The 19,423-nt window shown below is 38.4% G+C and overlaps 3 protein-coding genes across 3 annotated transcripts; 2 read left to right on the top strand and 1 right to left on the bottom strand.

The window, feature by feature from the left end:
- Positions 1-7,430, top strand: LOC103703837 (alpha/beta-Hydrolases superfamily protein). The gene is made up of 4 exons (XM_088701920.1): positions 1-702; positions 4,892-4,994; positions 5,644-5,852; positions 6,183-7,430. The coding sequence occupies exons 1-4, from the start codon at positions 41-43 to the stop codon at positions 6,439-6,441; spliced, it is 1,233 nt and encodes a 410-aa protein (XP_088558046.1). The 5' UTR covers positions 1-40; the 3' UTR covers positions 6,442-7,430.
- Positions 7,431-9,374: 1,944 nt separating this feature from the next.
- On the bottom strand, positions 9,375-11,386 carry LOC103703734 (uncharacterized). Its single transcript, XM_008786684.6, has 4 exons — positions 11,070-11,386; positions 10,864-10,982; positions 10,634-10,755; positions 9,375-9,880 (listed from the first exon to the last, which is right to left on the bottom strand). Exons 1-4 carry the CDS (start codon positions 11,119-11,121, stop codon positions 9,739-9,741), a joined length of 435 nt encoding a protein of 144 aa, XP_008784906.3. The 5' UTR covers positions 11,122-11,386; the 3' UTR covers positions 9,375-9,738.
- A 3,027-nt stretch (positions 11,387-14,413) lies between these two features.
- Positions 14,414-18,188, top strand: LOC103703733 (polyphenol oxidase, chloroplastic-like). The gene is made up of 2 exons (XM_008786681.4): positions 14,414-15,024; positions 16,459-18,188. The coding sequence occupies exons 1-2, from the start codon at positions 14,897-14,899 to the stop codon at positions 17,969-17,971; spliced, it is 1,641 nt and encodes a 546-aa protein (XP_008784903.3). The 5' UTR covers positions 14,414-14,896; the 3' UTR covers positions 17,972-18,188.
- Positions 18,189-19,423: the final 1,235 nt, after the last annotated feature.

Here is a 19,423-nt window from a genome sequence, read left to right as displayed (position 1 = left end):
ATGCGTTGGCATCTCGTCACCGCCTCCAATCTTCTCGCCTATGGAAGCTTCCGTTACCGTTAGGCTCGTCGGTTCCACCGCTGCCCTCCACCGCTGCCGCCTCCCTCTCTTCCCTCTCTCCCTCCGAAACCCTAACCCTAGAATCCTCACTAGATATGGCGACCTCTCTCCTATCCCTCCCCTCCTCCCCTTCCCCTCCTCCCAAGCCCCTTCTCGCCCTCGCACCGCCCTCCGATCCGCCTGGTTCCCCACTTCGCCGCTCCCTCCCTTCGACTCCCTCCTCTCACTCTCCTTTTCCCCCATCTTCCCCTCTGTTCCTCCCCAGGAACGCCTCGACTGCTTTAACTCCGCCTCAAAGGAGGGATTTTTACAGTGGGATCGGAGTTGGGAGGGCTTGGATGGAGGGAATCCAGGGTTCTGCGGGGGAAAGGGGGCGTCCTGGACGGTGGTGCTGCTGGGTTGGCTGGGGGCGGAGCAGAGGTACTTGAAGAAGTACGCGGAGATGTATAATTCTAAAGGGATTAGGTCGGTGCGGTTCGTTGTGCCGGTGAAGGACGTAGTGGGGCTTGATTTGGGGAGGAAGGTTGAGGGGAGGATTGCTGGATTGGCTCGGGAGCTGGTTTCCTGGTGCTCGGAGAGGGAGGAGGATGGGAGGGAGCGGTATTTGCTCTTCCACACCTTCAGCAATACTGGGTGGCTGGCGTAAGTGTTCGCTGCCTTTTTTTTTTTTCTTTAATTCTGAAGACGATGAGATGAGACAAAGGGTAGAATTTTAATCAACATTTCCTTCAATAAGTTAAATCTTATCTTATGAATTACAAATCTTGGAATTCTGCAGAGTTTCTTATGTGTAATCCCTATCTCTACCGTTTAGCGATGCATAGTGATAGTATTCAGCAAGGGCAAAGCATAAATTTATATTGAGTCAAAATGACACTTTAAGATGACAGTTGTTTGCGCAAAAAGTATTGGATCAAAAGCTTATTGATTTGAATGCTGTACAGTAAAAAGCACAATACTTTACCAACAAAATAATCTCATGAAATATTGTTGTTTTGAATTGAACGAAGATTAACTAACCTTTAGCTACATACATGTAATGCATGGCATTAGTAATACCCTTTGTGTCTATAGAACTTCCATTATCAAAACCATTTTGCATGGTTTTAACATTATAAGGCATTATTTACCCACAAAAAAAGTTAACGACATGCTTTTCAATCAGTTACTATTTATTTAATTAATCTTTGTTACTATTACAATAACATATAGTGGCAGATTAAAATGGAAAAATAGCATTATATCTTTTCAGCAGAGGAATAACAACATTATAAAGATTAAAATCTGTATGTTTGACATTTTTCTAATTTACAAAATAATAAAATAAAGTTCTTAAAGCAATTGTGATGTCAGTTAATGCCATTATGACATTGATGTTGTTACTAAAATTTGAGGCTTATACATTTTCACCTAATAGGTGCCAGCTTACTTAGCTAGTTAAGTCTTTGGTAGTTGAACCAGATGACCTAGGATCAAATCCCCTCTTCACTAGGGTTTCAGGGTTAGGGATACTTGGAGAGGCCTACCAATTATTGTGTAGCACGTTGCATATAAACCCTTTCTTAGAAAAGAAAAATGGGGCATATAACTTGACAAAGAAAGTACAAACATTTAGAGTGATTATCCTTGCACCTATACATGCATACATGAGTGCTTGCATATGATCTTGCGCGCCTAGACCTTATAGCTCATAATGCATACGCAACACAAAAACTTTTGGTGAATTTAATGAGAAGTAACAAAGAGAGAAAACATATTAGAAAAAATAAAAAAAATCTATACCTTGGTGCATAATGAAACAAAGTTACTGCACAGATCATAGCTTTCAAAGAGAGCTGAACTTTAAATTATATAATTCTGGGGTGGGTCTGAATATGCCATGGCAGCAATTGGTTCCATGGCTGAGAATTGAGTGGCCATGGGCCATGGGTTCCTCATGGTAAACCCCAGTAATAATCTGAACCTATGGAGTCAAGTAGTTGCATTGGAGTGGTTGTGGTTTCGAACGGGAGAAGAAATCTTGCATAGAATCTAGGACGGAAGAAGAACAGAGGGCTTTGATGCATGAGGAAATGGATGCTTTAGAGTTTTATTTGGGTTGGAATTGGTTTAGAGATTCAGATGAAACTCTATTTTCTCTTGAATAGGAAAGAGCAATGGCGCATGACTTGGCATAGGAGCCGTGTGAAATTGAAGCCGTTGAATAAAGACTTTACACATTTAATATTGTAAGATAGGCATCATCACATGAGGGAACTCTAGAATTTAAATGTAATTCTATCACTTTTTATAAAATTGTTTAAATTGAGACACTCCATACTCAGTCATAGTTATCCATGTCCAAAATTCCAATCATTGGATCAATGACCTATGAGGCACAAATTTAAGTTTGAGATGGATTCACCACTGATTATTTTTTTTATTTTTTTTTTGGGGGGGGGAGGGGAATTTGATAATTTCATGGTCTTGGACTCCCCTAGCTATATAATATATAATGCAAGGTACATCATTTCGGTACTGGGCCCCCTACTAGTGTCATCCTATTATTGTGTCGGTACGCTCGGTATGGAGGCTGCTTCGGTGTGCCGAGCGTCAGTAATCTTTTCGTACCACATACCGGTTTGGTACCATTATGGTACAATACGATATGCCTCATACCATCTGGTTTGATAAGGTATGGCGTACCTTATATAATACCAAGTCTTTTGTAGCCAACGTCTTTTTTGAAGTCAATCTCCCCTTTCATGTCTGTCCTTTTTTGGTTTGGGAGGGTGTGGTCATGCTTTAATTAGAGTCCCAATACAATCAGAAGAGAAAAAGAAAAAAAAAAGGAAAAGCCTTCACGATTTATTGTCCTGATACTCTGCATAGGAAGTGTTATAGTAGTACTTAATGCTTGCACATGCACTGGATATGCCAAATCTAGTCTGTGTAATATGAGAGCCTTCATATATTTGTATGAAAAAACCAATGCCGGAAAATCTTAATTTCAGATGTTTCATCACTCAGTGGGATCATGACTGTCTATTAAACGCGAGGTTTTTAGATCTCAATATATCAGTTGTCTTGGTTAGTAGGTGGAGACTGAGATGAACTTTTTTGATATCTTGGCCAATATGATGTGTGGGAAAACTTGGAGGAAATTGAGATTTCTGATATCTAAGCCAATATTTCAGGCCAAGATATCAAAATCTTGCAAATATTGAAAATCTAAGCTAGAACTATATCTAAGAAAGTAAAAAATATAGAAAAATATCAGCCAATATGAATGTATTATCAGTTGATATCTTGGATTTTATTGGTTTAAAACAGCCAAGATAATGGGGCCAAGATTTTGATGTATATGTCGGGGGATGCCCGATACTAGTACAAACGAGATCTTGACCGACATGAAAACCTTGATTAAACACAACTTTACTCTAGCAGCCATGTCCAGTATACATGCCTAATGCTCGTATCTATGACTAAAATAAAACTAGAGTCATTACCATCGAGCCTTCGCTCAATTGTTTATGAATCCCGCTCACCAACTATTTCTATTATGGCTTGCTTTGGTATTATTGCAAGCTTTCTGAATCTTTGTTTATAGCTTCTAGCTATGTTACTTTGGATGTCTCCATCCGTATCCTAAATCCATTGACAAAGATTCAATTATCTCTCCCTATCAGAGCCTCATGTTTTTATTATACATGCTCATGCCACCTTTAATTCCATCATTTTATTCTAAGTGATGTAAGTTTCATGTGCATGCCCATATTATCTTAGATTTTGTTGTTGTTTCAAATTTCCAGAGGCCAATCTAGAAGCCTAAACCCTTGTTTTTACCAATGTTTTACACAAGATTTTTAAGTACCGACTTGTACCAGCTAGATTGAGGTGTATCCTATCTAGTACAGTACCATACGGCATGGGGGCTTGATGCACACCCTAGTGACACACAACATGGTTGTTGTACTGACTCCAGCATTCCATGTGTCGATATGGGGGGTAAGGATATTTTATTACCAGTAACATTGAGTTACTGGTATGGGGTCTAATATTGAGACTTAAACCATCGATTTTAGAAATGCAATTATCTTTCATTGGTGGTTAGGAGACTACCAAAAAGTGGATGCTTAGATAGTTGTACCAAGCACAAACTTATAACTGCAAAACTAGAAAATAAGAAATAAATATCAAGAAAGTAAAGGAAATAAAGTTAAATTGTGGGAAAAATTTTACATTTATATATGGACTGCTTTTAATGCAACATGACATGTTAAATAATATTACTATACCATATAATAAATTTGATCATTCAAAAAAAAAAAAAAAGGAATGCTCAACTGTGACAAGTTAAGGCAATTAGCAGATTTATCAATGCTGAGTAATAAATGAATATCTTGTATATAAACATTTAAGTGAGGATCTTAGGACAAATGAAGTTTGTTGGGTGTAACTAAGTATGAATTTTTGTTACCAATGATTTAAAAAGTGGGTTTTTGCAATTTTGCCAACCTGGCATGCATGATACCTTATTTGCCCCATCTAATGCTCAACCTCCCTTAAAGAGTGGTCCGAACTCAATCCACCTAAGCCTCGGTGGGTTGGCTTGGGACTTGCTGGGTGGCTCACTACAGCAGCACAATTTTTTCTGATTTTTAATTGGGGCACATCTGGATTCAGATTTATCAATATTTCAACAATCCACTGAAGTAATTGCATGTTCCAGTCCTCAAATGATTTTTCTTTTTTTTCGTTTTTAATAAATCTTTAGGTTATCTTTTCCTTGACATTCGAGTGCCACTTCATCTTTAATAAGAAGCGGCATTTTTTTTCACTGGATTTGCAGTTATGGTCTGATACTTGAGAATTTGCGATCAAGGACTGATATTATTGAGAAGATCAGAGGTTGTATTATTGACTCTGGACCTGCCCCGGAGATAAGTCCTCAGGTTTGAATCATGATTTCCCCTCCCTGTGATTTGTAAGGCAGTGGACTGTGCTGGATTATTGGACCAGATATACAAGCTAGCAGCACTATTTCAAACAGAGAGGGTTTTGTAATTAAAAAGGACTAAACTGCACATTATTGTAGGTTACCAGAGTTATGTTTCCTGTCACTTCAGTATAAAGGGATAAAAACTCTCTTTTTTTGCTGCTAACTGGATAAACAATCTCAATGGATGGTTTGCAAAGCAGGAGCAATTCAACATTTTGGCACAAGAAAATTATATTATGATCAATCCTATTCAAATCAAAGCAACTATGAGTGGGGACTAGCAATGGTCTGACATATTCTTCTTCTTGTTGTTGTTGATGATGATGATGCTCTTATATGGTGGATGAACTCACCATAAGATTTACTTTAACTACTAGTACATTTTGCTGCAGAATATTTTATCAGTTTCTAGTTTTATTTTCCTTTTTAAAAATCCTATATGATCTATGTATTAGAAACTTATGCTCAGTAACCTTTAAAAGTCAGTAATTCTAATTACTTCACAATGTAAACAGTTCCAAAGAGTGGTTCGTTGTTCAATTTGCCATTTGATGTTCCATATTATGTATTTAAATTCTTTTTAATTTCATTTATGTTAGCAGGTCTGGGCTGCAGGATTTTGTGCCGCCTTGCTGAAAAAAGGTAGCTTATTGACATATTCTTCAGTGAAATCTATGGAAGAAGGAAAACTGAATGGCGATGTCAATAGATTAAATACAAAAGACATCAGACCACGATTGATTGAAATGATTCTTTTGTCAATTTTAGAAAAATTCTTCTCCATACTTTTGATGCTTCCAGATGTAAATCAGTAAGTCATTTATTATTTTTTATAAACTGTATTTCCTGGACCTGCATGTCTATTCTTAGTAGAGTCCTCTTCAATATCCTCATCTGGTTGTACGTATAAGTAGCTGGTGGTTATCTTTGTTTATCCATGTGGTAGAAATGACAGATTTTCTTCAACATGTTAGCAAATGACTAGAATGCTTTTATCATGCAAAATTTCTGTCCAAAATGGTGCTGGAATTATATGAAATTTCTATGAGGATAAAGATTAGGTTGCTATTTCATTGTATTTCCAGATAACAACCGAAACTTTTCCTTTTGGAGTACTAAATTATTCTTGGGTGTCGTTCAGGAGGTTGAGCAAGATCATCTCCATTCTATCAAAGGACCAGCCTCTGTGTCCTCAGCTCTATCTTTACAGCTCAGCTGATATGGTAATTCCAGTTCACTTGGTTGAAAACTTCGTCATGGGGCAGAAGGCACTGGGAAGAAATGTTTATACCCATGATTTTGGTTCATCGCCACATGTTGACCATTTCAGGAGTTATCCTCATATATATTCTGCTAAAGTTTATGAATTTATTAAAGAGTGCTGTTCTGCAACGGTTTGACCTGGCTCTAGATTACAGATCCAACTTTAATTTTGGTTGGGTCTCATTTCCCAGTATGCTATTGATTTGTTGAAGACCTTAGAGAGTAACGAACACTATCTTCTTCTGTCTTCTGAGTTAATGTGACAGGTAATCTCCAAACCACTTCTGCTTCATTTTTATATGACTTCTCAGTCTAGATCCTAAATATGAGGTCTTTTCTCCTTGTATTTACCTTTGTTGTGCACCTTTGGTAAATGGTGAAAGCTAAAAGTCCAGCATTTTTTCAGATCCATGCATTTTATTCTCAAAATTCAGTGAGCATTTCTTTATTTTATGAAAATTTGATTCATTGTCACTTAGTTCATTGAGATTCTTGGCTTGGATCTTAATTGTGAGATGTTCTTCAAAATTCTTTACATAGCCTTGTTCATATTTCTCCCCTTCGATAAATAGGTCGTGACATGAATTTTCAGCGATTTTGGATATAATGAAGCAAGTGAAAACCATTAAGTTATTTTCACTTCTGTTTTTGAGAAAAAAATGTAACTGTTACAATGTTGTTACTTCAGTATTATCGGTTACATCAGTTCTACATTGTGATGGAGAAACAGAGAAAACTAGGGAGACCATAGTAAATTCCAAGGTAAATTTGTTACTTTTGTTCTGACAGTAACTTTCTTAGTTTGATCAGGTGAACATTCCTCATTTCAAACATCAACAATGTTCCCATGCTGGGGGATTGGAGGCCAACAAGGGTTCACAGGGATCAAAGCTGGGAATTCATGGATTAGCTTCTGAAATGATTTCGTACTTGCTTTTGTCCTTGGAGGGGGTTCGCCCCTCTCTTTCCCTTAAAAAACTACCAATGTGACTTTGATTTCTTGTGGATACGGTCAGATGGATATCCTCTTTGTATTTAATCTACTGTATCCATATTCAGGTGGTGTTGCACTGGAATTTGAGTGACACATTGGATTTTTAGCATTTGGGAGCACATTATTGTCAAATTGGCTGGATTTGTCCTCGCATGGTCAATTTTTCGTCCAAGACTCAATGGGTGGAGTTCTGAAAATGGAAGTGACCTTGTAGGATACGTGTGATCACATTTACTGTTCGGCAGCAAGTTAATAGCGTTCAACCCAAGTCAAATTGGTTTTAATTATTGACTTATCCTAATTCAACCAACTTACTCAGTAGATGGTTTAGAATTATAGGACTAAAACCTCTCTTTGTGACTTTTTTCTTGATCAGGTCTGTCTCTGTCATGTCTGTTCTGATTAAGATCTCCCAATTTCATGCTGGCTATGGTTGGCAAATCTGATTTAGGTTCAGGGCCAAATTCTGTACACAGCTCCAGATGTAGGTTTGGGTTGGATTCGAATATATCTAGTTGATTTGCATCAACCCGTATTTGGTCTTATTAGAGAATCCTGTTTGATAAACCTTCATGCTTATTACATATATATCCAATTCCATTTTATGAGCACCTTCCAAAGGTCCAATCCTATTATAAGCAGAAAAAACCATGACCAAAATTTATTTCAGTTAAAACGCTGAAGAAAATTTACTTGTGAAGTATCTCGGCTTCCACCATTTCTGACAATTACTTGAGCTAAAAACTTGTCTTGGAAGTTTGTAAAAATTATTTTCCATAAGAAATCTAATGTAACTCTTCGAAAATAATTGATTGCAGAATTGCTAATGTGTTCCATTTGTCAGAAGTTAAATAATTACAGCTGTTATAGCAAGTTATGAATGCAATAAAATATAATTACACTATTGTTTTTATGCAATTTCATAGCAGCATTTTATAATTGTTATTTGTAAACAACACCATTATGGGAAGTTTTGCTTCTAAGAGTCTGTTCTTGTCCTCAGATAAAAATGGTGCTGCAAAACATTGTTTGGCAGAACGATCAGAATAAACTGGGTTGCTCACCCTATGCTGCTTTAATCCCGAGTGTTAACCATTCTAATATTTTGGTACTGTCAATGCTAAATTTGGATTTTAGCTAACTAGAAATGATCAACCAACATCCATAAGCCATCAACCATAGTTCTAAACATTGAGAGAAATGTGTATTTCATTAAGATCCAAGAAGAGGACTGGCATCGTGTCCAGGTTTTAGGAACCAAAAGTTTAGCAGGCTTTTTAGAAATTACATTTGGGGCATGATAAAATGCATGGTGTAAGCACGGTTCAAATTTGTCTCTTTTTTTTTTCTTGATAACAGATTCAAATTTGTCTTTGATTTCTAACGTACTCGAGTTGCTAGCTCAACTCCAAGTTCCCTGGGGATTGTTGAGAAGGTTCAGAGGCGATTGTTGACAGGTCTCCCTCTGTCTCTCTTGATACTTCTTTCCAACTCATATGGGGATTATAATATAGGTGTCACTCTCGCTCTCTCTAACACACACACACACACACACACACACACACACACACACACAAAAGGGAAGAGAAAAAAAACGTCTGTGGAGACTAATCGAACTATTGCTTTAGCACTCAGAATCAACTAAGTTCAGTTTGGGAGAAACCAGGTATAAAATTCTTTTTTGGTTATTCAAGACATTGCCGGGAGGAATTGAAGTCAACAGAAAGAGAGCTGAGAGAGTTATATCTCAGTTAAAGGTCCGAACTTGGCGGCAAGAAAGATCTTATATATATAAGACCTTTCATTCTTTTGATGGTAAGTTTTACTACATTAATAAGACTTGAGGCTGAAGAGGCCGTGAAGAAGCAACAACTAATCCATCTAGATTGTACCACATAAATACAGCATAATTTATACAAAACCATATATTAGGAGTAACTTCATTCTGTTTTTTGGTACAGGTAGCTTCATTCTTTTGATGGTAACTTTTACTACATTAATAAGACTTGAGGCTGAAGAGGCCATGAAGAAGCAACAACTAATCCATCTAGATGGCACCACATAAATACAGCATAATTTATACAAAACCATATATTAGGAGTAACTTCATTCTGTTTTTTGGTACAAGTAGCTTCATTCTTTTGATGGTAACTTTTACTATATTAATAAGACTTGAGGCTGAAGAGGCCATGAAGAAGCAACAACTAATCCATCTAGATGGCACCACCTAAATACAGCAGAACTCTATATATTCGGATTCACAAAAGTTCCATGACGAAATGCACATTTTAACAAACTTTTCTACACAGCCAAGGCAGACCTATATACAGTGACTGAAGTGACCAGACCTCCAGTGACTATCGTAGTTCCATTGGTTATCAACCCTATCCATATTATTTGATCACCATGACACTGATTCCGATGAGCAATAGACTACTGTTTACACACTGATCTCTGAGTTGTTTGCTGCACTCGAGCTGCCGAAATTTGCGACATGGTACTGTGAAGCATACTTGTAGGAAGGGCCCTCCATGGCTGTCACAGGAGGTTCATTCAGAAATGCCCAATTGCTCCAGGTCCACCTGCAGGGCCACAATGAGCAGATTCTGAGATCCAAATACTGTATTAAAATTACAGGAAGCCAGAAAACTGAAAATTTAACTTGAAAGAACTGGATCATACAGCAACAGATTATTATTATATGCAAACCCAGTTGAAAACAATCATAAAGGATTCTAGTAAACAGCAGGTGGTCAAAGAATAAGGGGTGTTTTATCATTATTTCTTTGATGTTTGTTTCAAGGATTGAGGGTATCAAAAAAAAAAAAATCAAACAAAGTATCTGGAGGTGCGTAAGGGATCCAGATAATGTGGTATCTTTTGTTGTTCCCCACTTTAAATCTTGGCCATAAGAAACCCTGGAAGATTACTTTAGCACCTATCCAGATTCCAGATAATAACTCTAGATGGAAGTATGAAGGCCAATCCTTCCTTAGCACCTTGTCAGTTATGTTCTAGAGTTCGTTGAAGATAAAAAGAAAATCTTGGATTACTTTCAAACAAGAAGGAAGATCCAGTCTACATGGCGAACGTGTTTGCTTATCTTCTTTGGTTTACATGTATTAGGTAAATATGGTTATTCAAAACGCATACTATGATTTGAGACCTGAAGCTAAAGATTACTGAAGTCTAGATAAAATTGGTGGAATTAATTGGCACATCAGTCCAATCTTACCACAAAACTGGGAAAATAGTAACTTGGTGGACAATTTTATCAAGTCTATGAAGTGATGAAAGCATGAACAAATTTGTTAAGACATAGTTCATAGTAATACCAGCAATTTGTCTTGTTGTTCCTCTCATCATGTGATTTAAAGATATTGTTCAGTGAGCCCTCCCTTCTGTCGGTCAGAGGCAGCGAGCTTGACCTCTGTAGCTTTTCCCCAGAGCCTTGACCCTGTCAGTAGCACAGCTCGTTGCTGTTTCTAGCTTCTCCCCACAGAGAGCAGACCACTAAAAAGCAAAAAAAAATTTGAAGTTTGGCAAGCTTTAGTAGATAACTTACCTGATTATTCTCTACGAAACCAGAAAGTTCCCTAAGATGTTCTTCCTCAGTCTTCTTCTTGGATTTCCAGTATGCATCAATCTCTCCTCTAGTAAGTGATCTGTTTCTCTGATATCTTGCTGAACAAGTCCGAAAAACCAAAGCTTTCAGCATCAGTTGTTAGTCTAAAGATTACCATTGAAAGATGGTGAGATCATTCACATTACCAGCCTTAGGATCTTGAACTGGCGTGTTCCATCCTGCCATTAGAGAACCCATGACTCCTCCTGAAGAAGAGAGAGCACGGATCGCTGATTCCAAGCGGCACTCGTGAGTGAGTCTTATCCCCGGACCATGTATATATGAATCCAAAAAGTCGATGGCTTTATTTTTGGGCAATAAACAAAGTGGGTAGCTGACAAAAACTCAGCACTTTTCTACTGGGACTTGAATCTAGCTCTAATTTCACCGAGATGGCGGAACAGTAGGGGGACGACGCCGCTGTTTCTTTTGCTGTTTCCCCTCCTGGTTGATAGCCTGGCTCCTCCCACTTTGGACACGTCTCCTTTATTACCCCTCTCTAGAAGCTAGAAACGATGTCATATTCCTTGCAGGAAAAGTGGAATTTATTGAATGAATGAGTAAAGGTGAGAATAGAGTTCTTGTTCCTTATCCTGTCTGCCAATATTAATCTGGAACTGTCCAGGAGAATAATATTGTGGCTTTCCTCTGTGTGTGTGCGTGTGTGTGAAAGTGGACATGATAACCACTCTCTAGAATGGTGATTCCCAGCTATACCATTAAGCATGCCTACAGGGAGTGAATGATAATGACCTGTTGCTGGAGCCCTTTCAATTAATTGCTTAGGGAAGTGGTGGGTTCCCATATTTTCGGTGCGTGCTTCTTTTCCAAATGATGGCGAAAGCTTGGCCAATAGAGACATAGGATCTGCAGAATATCTAAGTTATCCTTGCTTGGTTGTTAAGGATATGCATTGTGATGACACAAAATTCTGAAATACTGTTTGCCTGACACGGGAGATGGTGTTCTTGCATCAGAGGAAGATAAGTAGATTCTTTTACCCAAAAAAGAAGAAGAAGAAAATTAAGATGTACCTTCCGTGCCATATTTCGGCAAGGAGTTGGCATGAGTTTATAATTGGATGAATAACGTTGATAGAACGCCATTCTATGAAAATATCTCGTTGTATGACCTTGAGCTTCTGAGAAAATTAATCTGAGCGCATTAGTTTCCAGCTAGTTAAGTTGCTAAATTCATAAGAGACGGACGTCGCTCCAATGCATATGCAATGTTGCTCTAAGTAATTGATGCTGTTGGAATAGAGACATGCACGAAGTAATCAAATCAAAATAAAATTGTCTTGCTTCAGGTCCATAGGGAAGGGATACCAACCAAGCAAACAGTTAGTGACAGGGTAGGCTAAACTGGTGTCTCAATCGTTACCAAAAATTCAAGTTTTATTAGCCACAACTTTCTAGATGAACTCGCTCAAACTAGAGATGCGTCTAACCTGCCAAGCTCAATGGGAGGTCTGTGAGCTGGTAGTCTCTTGGTATGGACACAAAAGACCTCGGGTTAATTGTGCCCTTACCAAGCTTTCACCGGTCTTAGTTGAGAGAGAGAGAGATCTCTTTGTTGAAATATTTGCAGAAAAAAAAGAAAAAACAAAAGAAAAGGATGAAAGAGAGAGAAAAGTAATTTTATTTTTCTGTTTCATCATATTCGGTACATCTCAAGAGTTATATATACTTGTATACAGACTTTATACGAGAAAAATAATATGCATTGATATAGGATCACACTAACAATAGAAAATATTATTGGCTGATCAAGTTATTATATAATCTCTAAAATCACTCTTAATAAGATCATGCTTATTCATGCTAATAAAAAAAATAATATAGGTTGATACAGAATCACGCTAATAAATGAAAATATTATGAACGATGCAGGTTGTTACGTGATTTCTAAAATTAAGCTAATAAAAAAAATATTGGCAATTTACAATGTGAACTCTTTTTCTTGATGACCATTATATAATTTCTTTACCTGTAATAAATGGTTATATGTCAGGTCTAGATACATGAGGGTCATTTTCCCATTTGGACAAGTTGGATGCATGTGAAATCCTTGTAGTGTATGGTAGTCTTCATATATATTCATATTGTATAAAAAGATCCTACAACGCAGTAACAGTTTATGAATGAGTACATAGGGATATCAAGAGGATATCCTACCATAGGATGGGTGTTTTCAAATGACGTTGAAGTGGGTGTGTTTCATCAAAAAGATGTTGAGGTGGGCACGTGATCAAACGGATAAGAACAAAGCAAGAAAGGGACATTTTTAAATGTAACACAAACAGACAGTAGAGGGCAAAAATCTTCTTTGTTTTTTTTTTCAACAAAAAAAAAAATCTATACCAACTCCTCCACACAAATTCTGGATAGAGATCAGAAAAACAAATCTGTAAGTTTTTCTCATAAAAAATCGCTTTTAAAGTTTCCACGCGCCTCCAGTACAATGATAACGAGGCTTGTCGGCAGGCTAAAGCGTTCATCATCAATGGGCCCCTTGGCATTCGATAAATATATTTGTTGGTCCCCCGATGGAGAGGGAGGAAATAAAAAACCTACGCTGGATCCCCGATCCAAGGTCTCTCTCATGGTTGAACAGTCAACGCTGTTGGGGAAAGTTAGGAACGAAGGGTGAAGTAGCACCCAAGTACTTAATACCAAGTAGATTAGAAAACGGAAGCCTGTACTCGCGTTTGTAGAGTTGTAAAATCTGGTGGTAATTATATTGTATTAGCTAAGGTGCAAATAACTGGATCTTTAAGGCGCTTTTCCTATGGAAAAATTAATTAATGGAATCTTTGGCCCTCATGTTTCCATTCTCATATACTAATAGATTAAGGGGTACAACAGTTTAGTCTTCTAAGATCAACAAAATAGAGTTCTTCATATTCAAAAGATGATAGTACAACAAAAAAATATTGGTCTAAAAATTTTTGTGAAATTACTTGGAACTTTCAGATGATGAATGCTTCTACTTGTAGATCTGGATGAGATTCTTTCCTCCATTACTTTTTATAATGATCAATATTTTCTATTCTAATTATCAGATACTTAGTTTGGAGTCATTTTGCTTCTTTTTTTTCCATCTGTTCCTCTCCTCCTTTGACAATATAATTCATCTTCGTCCCTCATCTCTATTATAAATATGGTTAATCTTCAATAAAAATCGGGTGTCTCCTTTTTGCCTTCCTTTACATCAAAAATAGATATAATGAAATTAAATATCTAAAAAAATAGAAATAAATTTAAATTATGTTACTATGAAGTATTATTTCGATGAAAATATTATATTTAAAAAGTATTTCTTCATAAATATGGCTTGACCTGGAAAACATTTATATCATCTTTTTATCTCAAATAAGTTTTAGAAAGCAATTTTTCACAAATATGAACCAATTAAGAAACAATCTTTCTACATTTTTATTAGGTGGCTGTTCAAAAACAATGCAAAACCATTTCTTTTTTTCTCTTTTCTTGGTACACCATATCAAAGATTAATGGGAGGATATTTTTGGTATACAAAATGACCAATGAACACTATTATTTTTATAAATATACACTATAAAATATGCAACGTGACAAGATGCGGTTCAGGCCATGGCCATACTCTTTTGTCTTGGTCTCATAATGAACGTGGTACTGGTCATGCTGCTCTGATGCTCGACTTCCTCATCTCTCCATAAAACTTTTTTACTTCAGCTTCCCCTCTTTCCTAGAAATTTCTCGTAGTTCTGCTAGTAAAGACGAAGAAGGCGAGTACCAAATTCCCTCTTCCTCGAAGAGTGGAACTTTTGCTGCTGAGCAAATGCAGGCAACCATAAGTGCCATTTTGTTTGAGCTTTTGCTTGTTTCATCCTTGGGTGCTCCCTCTCCTCTCTCTCTCTCTCTCAGAACATTGCAGGCTAACGTGGTGAAGTTCTCAGGGCTCCCCACCTGCATACCTGATAACTTTATAGATGGAAGCCAAACTATGGCTGGTCCCCATCCTTCTCACATTTGCTTCTGCTGGCCTCGTCGTGAATCTATTTCTCATCGACACCAAAGAAGCTCCAGTTGCAGACGTCGTAGGGAATTCGCGTGACAGGTATGATGCTTTCTCTTAAGTTTTCTACATTTTGCCCGAGTCTCTAGTTTTGGGCCAGAAAAAATGCCTTGTGAATGCGAGTGCTTTGAGATAAGCTGCAAAGAAAGAGGGAAAGAATCGGTTCATGTTTTAGCCTTTTTTATCTTCACCTCTGAAGACTATATTTGCGAACAGTAGCTAAACATACCAAAAAGCAGGAATGCTTTTTATATTAATAACCCCATCTAAGTAGTTTCTACTAAAACTTATAGTTGCAATACGCTTTTTATACGCAACTAATTGGGTCTACTAAGGGCTGTTGGCTGACAAAAGTAACCGAAACCAAGGGGGGAAAGTCCTCTTAAATGTTGAGCAATGTTCTGCAGATCAGCCATCGACTTCCTAATCAGTAATCAGACTATTATTTTGATTATTTAAAACAAATAAATTTAAATTTATGAACAAAAAAAAAAGGAAAAAAAATACTAAGCAGAGCCATCAGTTCAATTAGTTCGGAGATGGAAAATAATTTTTTTTTCCAAAAAAGTAAGGATAACATTTAGAAAAATATTCTGATCCTTGAGTAGATAGCACAAATGTTCTTTTTCAAGGTTTTAGAATTCTGCAACCTCAGATTACCCTGTCAAAGATTAATCCCCTGTTCAAATAACTTTGGGCATTGAACATTAATAGCAAAAATAATTATAGAATTTATTTACTATATAAATCGCAAGCTAGGCAGGATCAATTAAATCGCATCCTTAGAAAAACTTATAAGTAAAATAGTTGTCGTCTTTAGTATGGTAGAAAACACTTCGAATTTGTTCCAAAAGAATTGCTATGAGTAAGTACTTCGAGATTTTAATTGGTTGAAGACCAGGATCCCAGGTTAAACTAAGAAAAAAGAGAGAAAAAAACAGCCACTTTCTGTTGAAAAAGCGAACATTGTGTCCTGTAAAAAGATCACAAAAAGAAATGCCAGTGTAAAAATTTCTTCTAGTTACGAATTATGAAGTACTTAAAAGCAACGCATAAGAAAACCGAAGTGGCAAAGCCTATCTTTCTCATCTCGTAACTGAATTTATAGTCATCTTCCATGAAAATACCCATTGCAGTGTGGTTGAATCATCTGATCACTACAACCTTGAAATGCATCCATCCTCAATCCAGACCGATGCGGCGCAGGAGATGATCCATCAACTGGACAAGCAGATGCATGATGTTAGAGGAAGAAGCTCAATAATTTCTACAATACCTCATTTATCATCGCTATCATTTTATCATCAAAGCGCTATACAATCTTCATGACTTATTTCATCAGAAGTGTTAATTTCTACAGAATTAACCTTAAGTCCTTAACTAATAAGGTTCAACTAAATTCCATGTTCGGAAAACAATGCTAACTAAATTTGATCATGGTAGAGATCATTAACACTTATCTCCTGCAATGTGCAGTGGCGAAGCAGTGGACTTTGGAGTCAAAAGAAACCTAATTCCCTTCCCCTCCACAGCGCTTGAATGGTTCGGAGGAATGATAATGGGAATGGTAGAAGAAGCAGAGTCCATTGGTGATACCACAGTTAGAAGCAAGAGCAACAAGTACCACAATATTCCCTTCAGCCCCAACCCAACAACATGCCATTGCCCAGCCAATGGACCGAGCTTCGGCTCTGCTCCTGCACCCACGGACTTTGAATTCCCTGATCCTTCCTCGCCCATGCGAGTCCGTCCGCCGGCCCATCTTGTCAGCGAGGACTACTTCGCGAATTACTCGAAGGCGATCGCTATAATGAAGCAGCTCCCCCCCGATCACCCCCATAGCTTAAAGGGCCAAGCTGAGATGCATTGGATCTACTGGAATGGAGCCGACAACCACGTCAACTCCTCTAACATTCTTAAGATCCAGAGATCATGGTTCTTCTTCCCGTGGTACCGGATCTTCATCTACTTCCACGAGCGCATCATTGGAAAACTTATTGGAGACGACGCATTCGCACTTCCCTTCTGGAACTGGGACTCCCCTGATGGGATGATGATACCAGATATCTACACAAAGGGCTCTCCAAGCGACACCAGAATTGTAGACATCGATTTCAACGAAGCGGATAGCGGCCTGGAACCAGAGGAGCAGATATCTACCAACCTCGGAATCATGTACCTTCAGATGATCTCCAGTGCGAAGAAGCCCGAGCTATTCATGGGTTGCAGGCTAAGGTCTGGTGAGGAGGGGGACTGCGATGGGCCTGGAAGCATCGAGTCGGCACCCCACAACACGTTGACTAGATGGTTGTGGAGGAGATTCTTCTCAGCTGGCCATGACACATTGCTCTATGCACACCATGCAAACATAGATCGGCTGTGGACGGTGTGGAAGAAGATGAATGGAAACGAGCTGGAGTTTGCGGACACCGAGTGGCTCGATTCGGAGTTCTGCTTCTATGATGAGAATTCCCGCCTGGTCAGGATCAAGGTGCGAGATTGCCTCGACACAACCAAGCTCGGGTACAGGTACGAGGATGTGGACCTGCCTTGGCTTGCTGCGCGCCCCGAACCTTCCACTCCGCCGAGGATTGCGCATGATATGCTGAAGATGAGAGAAGCTGGCAACGTACTAAGAATGCCGGGTTCCGCCGGTGAGCTCGTGGACGTCGGGCAAACTAGCTGGACGTTAGACAAGTCCGTAACGGCGAGGATCCACCGGCCAAGGAGGCAGAGGACCAAGAAAGAAATAGAGGAAGAGGAGGAGGTCTTGGTGGTCTACGGAATAGGCGTAAAGAGAGATACGTACGTCAAATTCGATGTCTTTGTTAACATCATTGATGAGACGATGGTTAGCCCCAGATCAAGGGAATTTGCAGGGAGCTTCAGCACCGGAGTCCGCCATGGCAAGAGGCTGGTGAGGGACAAAGGTGACGCGGTGACGAAGTCCAAAAGCAATCTTAAGTTGGGGATATCTGAGCTATTGTAAGATCTTGAGGCGGACGGGGATGAGTACATTTGGGTGACGTTGGTGCCGAGAGGGGGAACCGGGCTGGACGCGACGGTTGATGGGGTTCGGATTGAGTACATGCGATGGTAGGACAGCTAGTTGAAGCAAGCGGATGCAATTGTGCTAGCTTCTCTTAATATCAGTGGTCCTATTGACAATTCAAATATGAATCCATAACAGGTTTGCATTGACCAAATTCCAACTCAACCTTTAGCTGCTTCTTGTTGTTTTTTTATCCTTTTTTTTTGTAATAAGAAAAGCCACCATGTTTCTGCCATTGGAAACACCAAGTAGAAGATGAGGCTGGGAAGCTTTGATTGCAATTATGGATACAAAACAACAACAAAGTTGAGAGGGCTAGCGACAGAGAGAGATTCTTTCCTTATCTAAGGAAAAAAAAAAAAAAAACTTTCATCGAGAATGCAGCACACTTTTTCTTTTAACAAATTATAATTGAGTTGCAACTTAATTATGCGTATGTCACAATCCAAAACTCCATCCAAAAATACTAGACATAAGGTATTATTTAGATTTCTTGATCCTATATAAGTACCAAAGATCTATTCAACGAATAACCGATGTGGAACTAAATACACGCCCGCACATATCCTCACAGTGTAACGCCCCAACTCTTATTCTATTTTTTAAATTTTGTATTCTACAATGTAACAGCATTCACAAAAGAAGTGATCTGAGTGTTGGAGGCTCGAAACACTACGAGGACATTAAGGACCATAGGTGAAAAGCAATGATAATGACGAAGAATGCCATTTTCATTTTTCAAGTCTTTTTGTAGCAAGAGAAAAGTGTTAGTAGATGTACGAGTAAAGCATGTTGGTCAAGTCAAGAAACATCAATCTATAATCTTGGCATCTTAGTTAAACATCAATCCAACCAAATTCACCACATAATTCTCCTATTCAAGCGGCCAAACTGGAATCTTGAAAACAAAAATCATGTCAAGCAGAGGCTAACCTAGGGCTTTGGAGTATATCTATCTTTCTTTTTTTTTTGTAGGGAGACTTTGGAGTATCTATCAAAAAAATCGAAACTTAAACAAAAATATACATAACACATACTAATTATTAGGTGCATGCATGCATATGTATATAATGTTACATGGCGGAGGCTAACTAGCGTTGATTTTAAATGAGTTTTGAATGTCCGAGTCTAAATACAAAGCAAGCCGAATGCAACCAAACAACAAATGTAGCATATAAATTTTCTTAAAAGTCTTGTTAAATAACCATTGCGATGGCTCGTTCGGGTCTGGTCTACTTGACTGGCTTAACCCGAACATTGCACAGCCCAAGCTCTCATAAAAAAAAAAAAATCTGAATAGGAGATTGCGATCCCCTGCTCGAACGACCGCTGTTGGGATGAGGCTGAGGGAGGTGCAGCCAGCGCGAACTCTCTGGGGCCGATGCAAAT

This window comes from Phoenix dactylifera, chromosome 7 (assembly GCF_051530095.1).
Source record: "Phoenix dactylifera cultivar Ajwa chromosome 7, Ajwa_hap1_PhDact_Kaust_v1.1, whole genome shotgun sequence".
NCBI lineage: Eukaryota > Viridiplantae > Streptophyta > Magnoliopsida > Arecales > Arecaceae > Phoenix > Phoenix dactylifera.
This window is presented reverse-complemented; position numbering and strand designations above follow the sequence as displayed.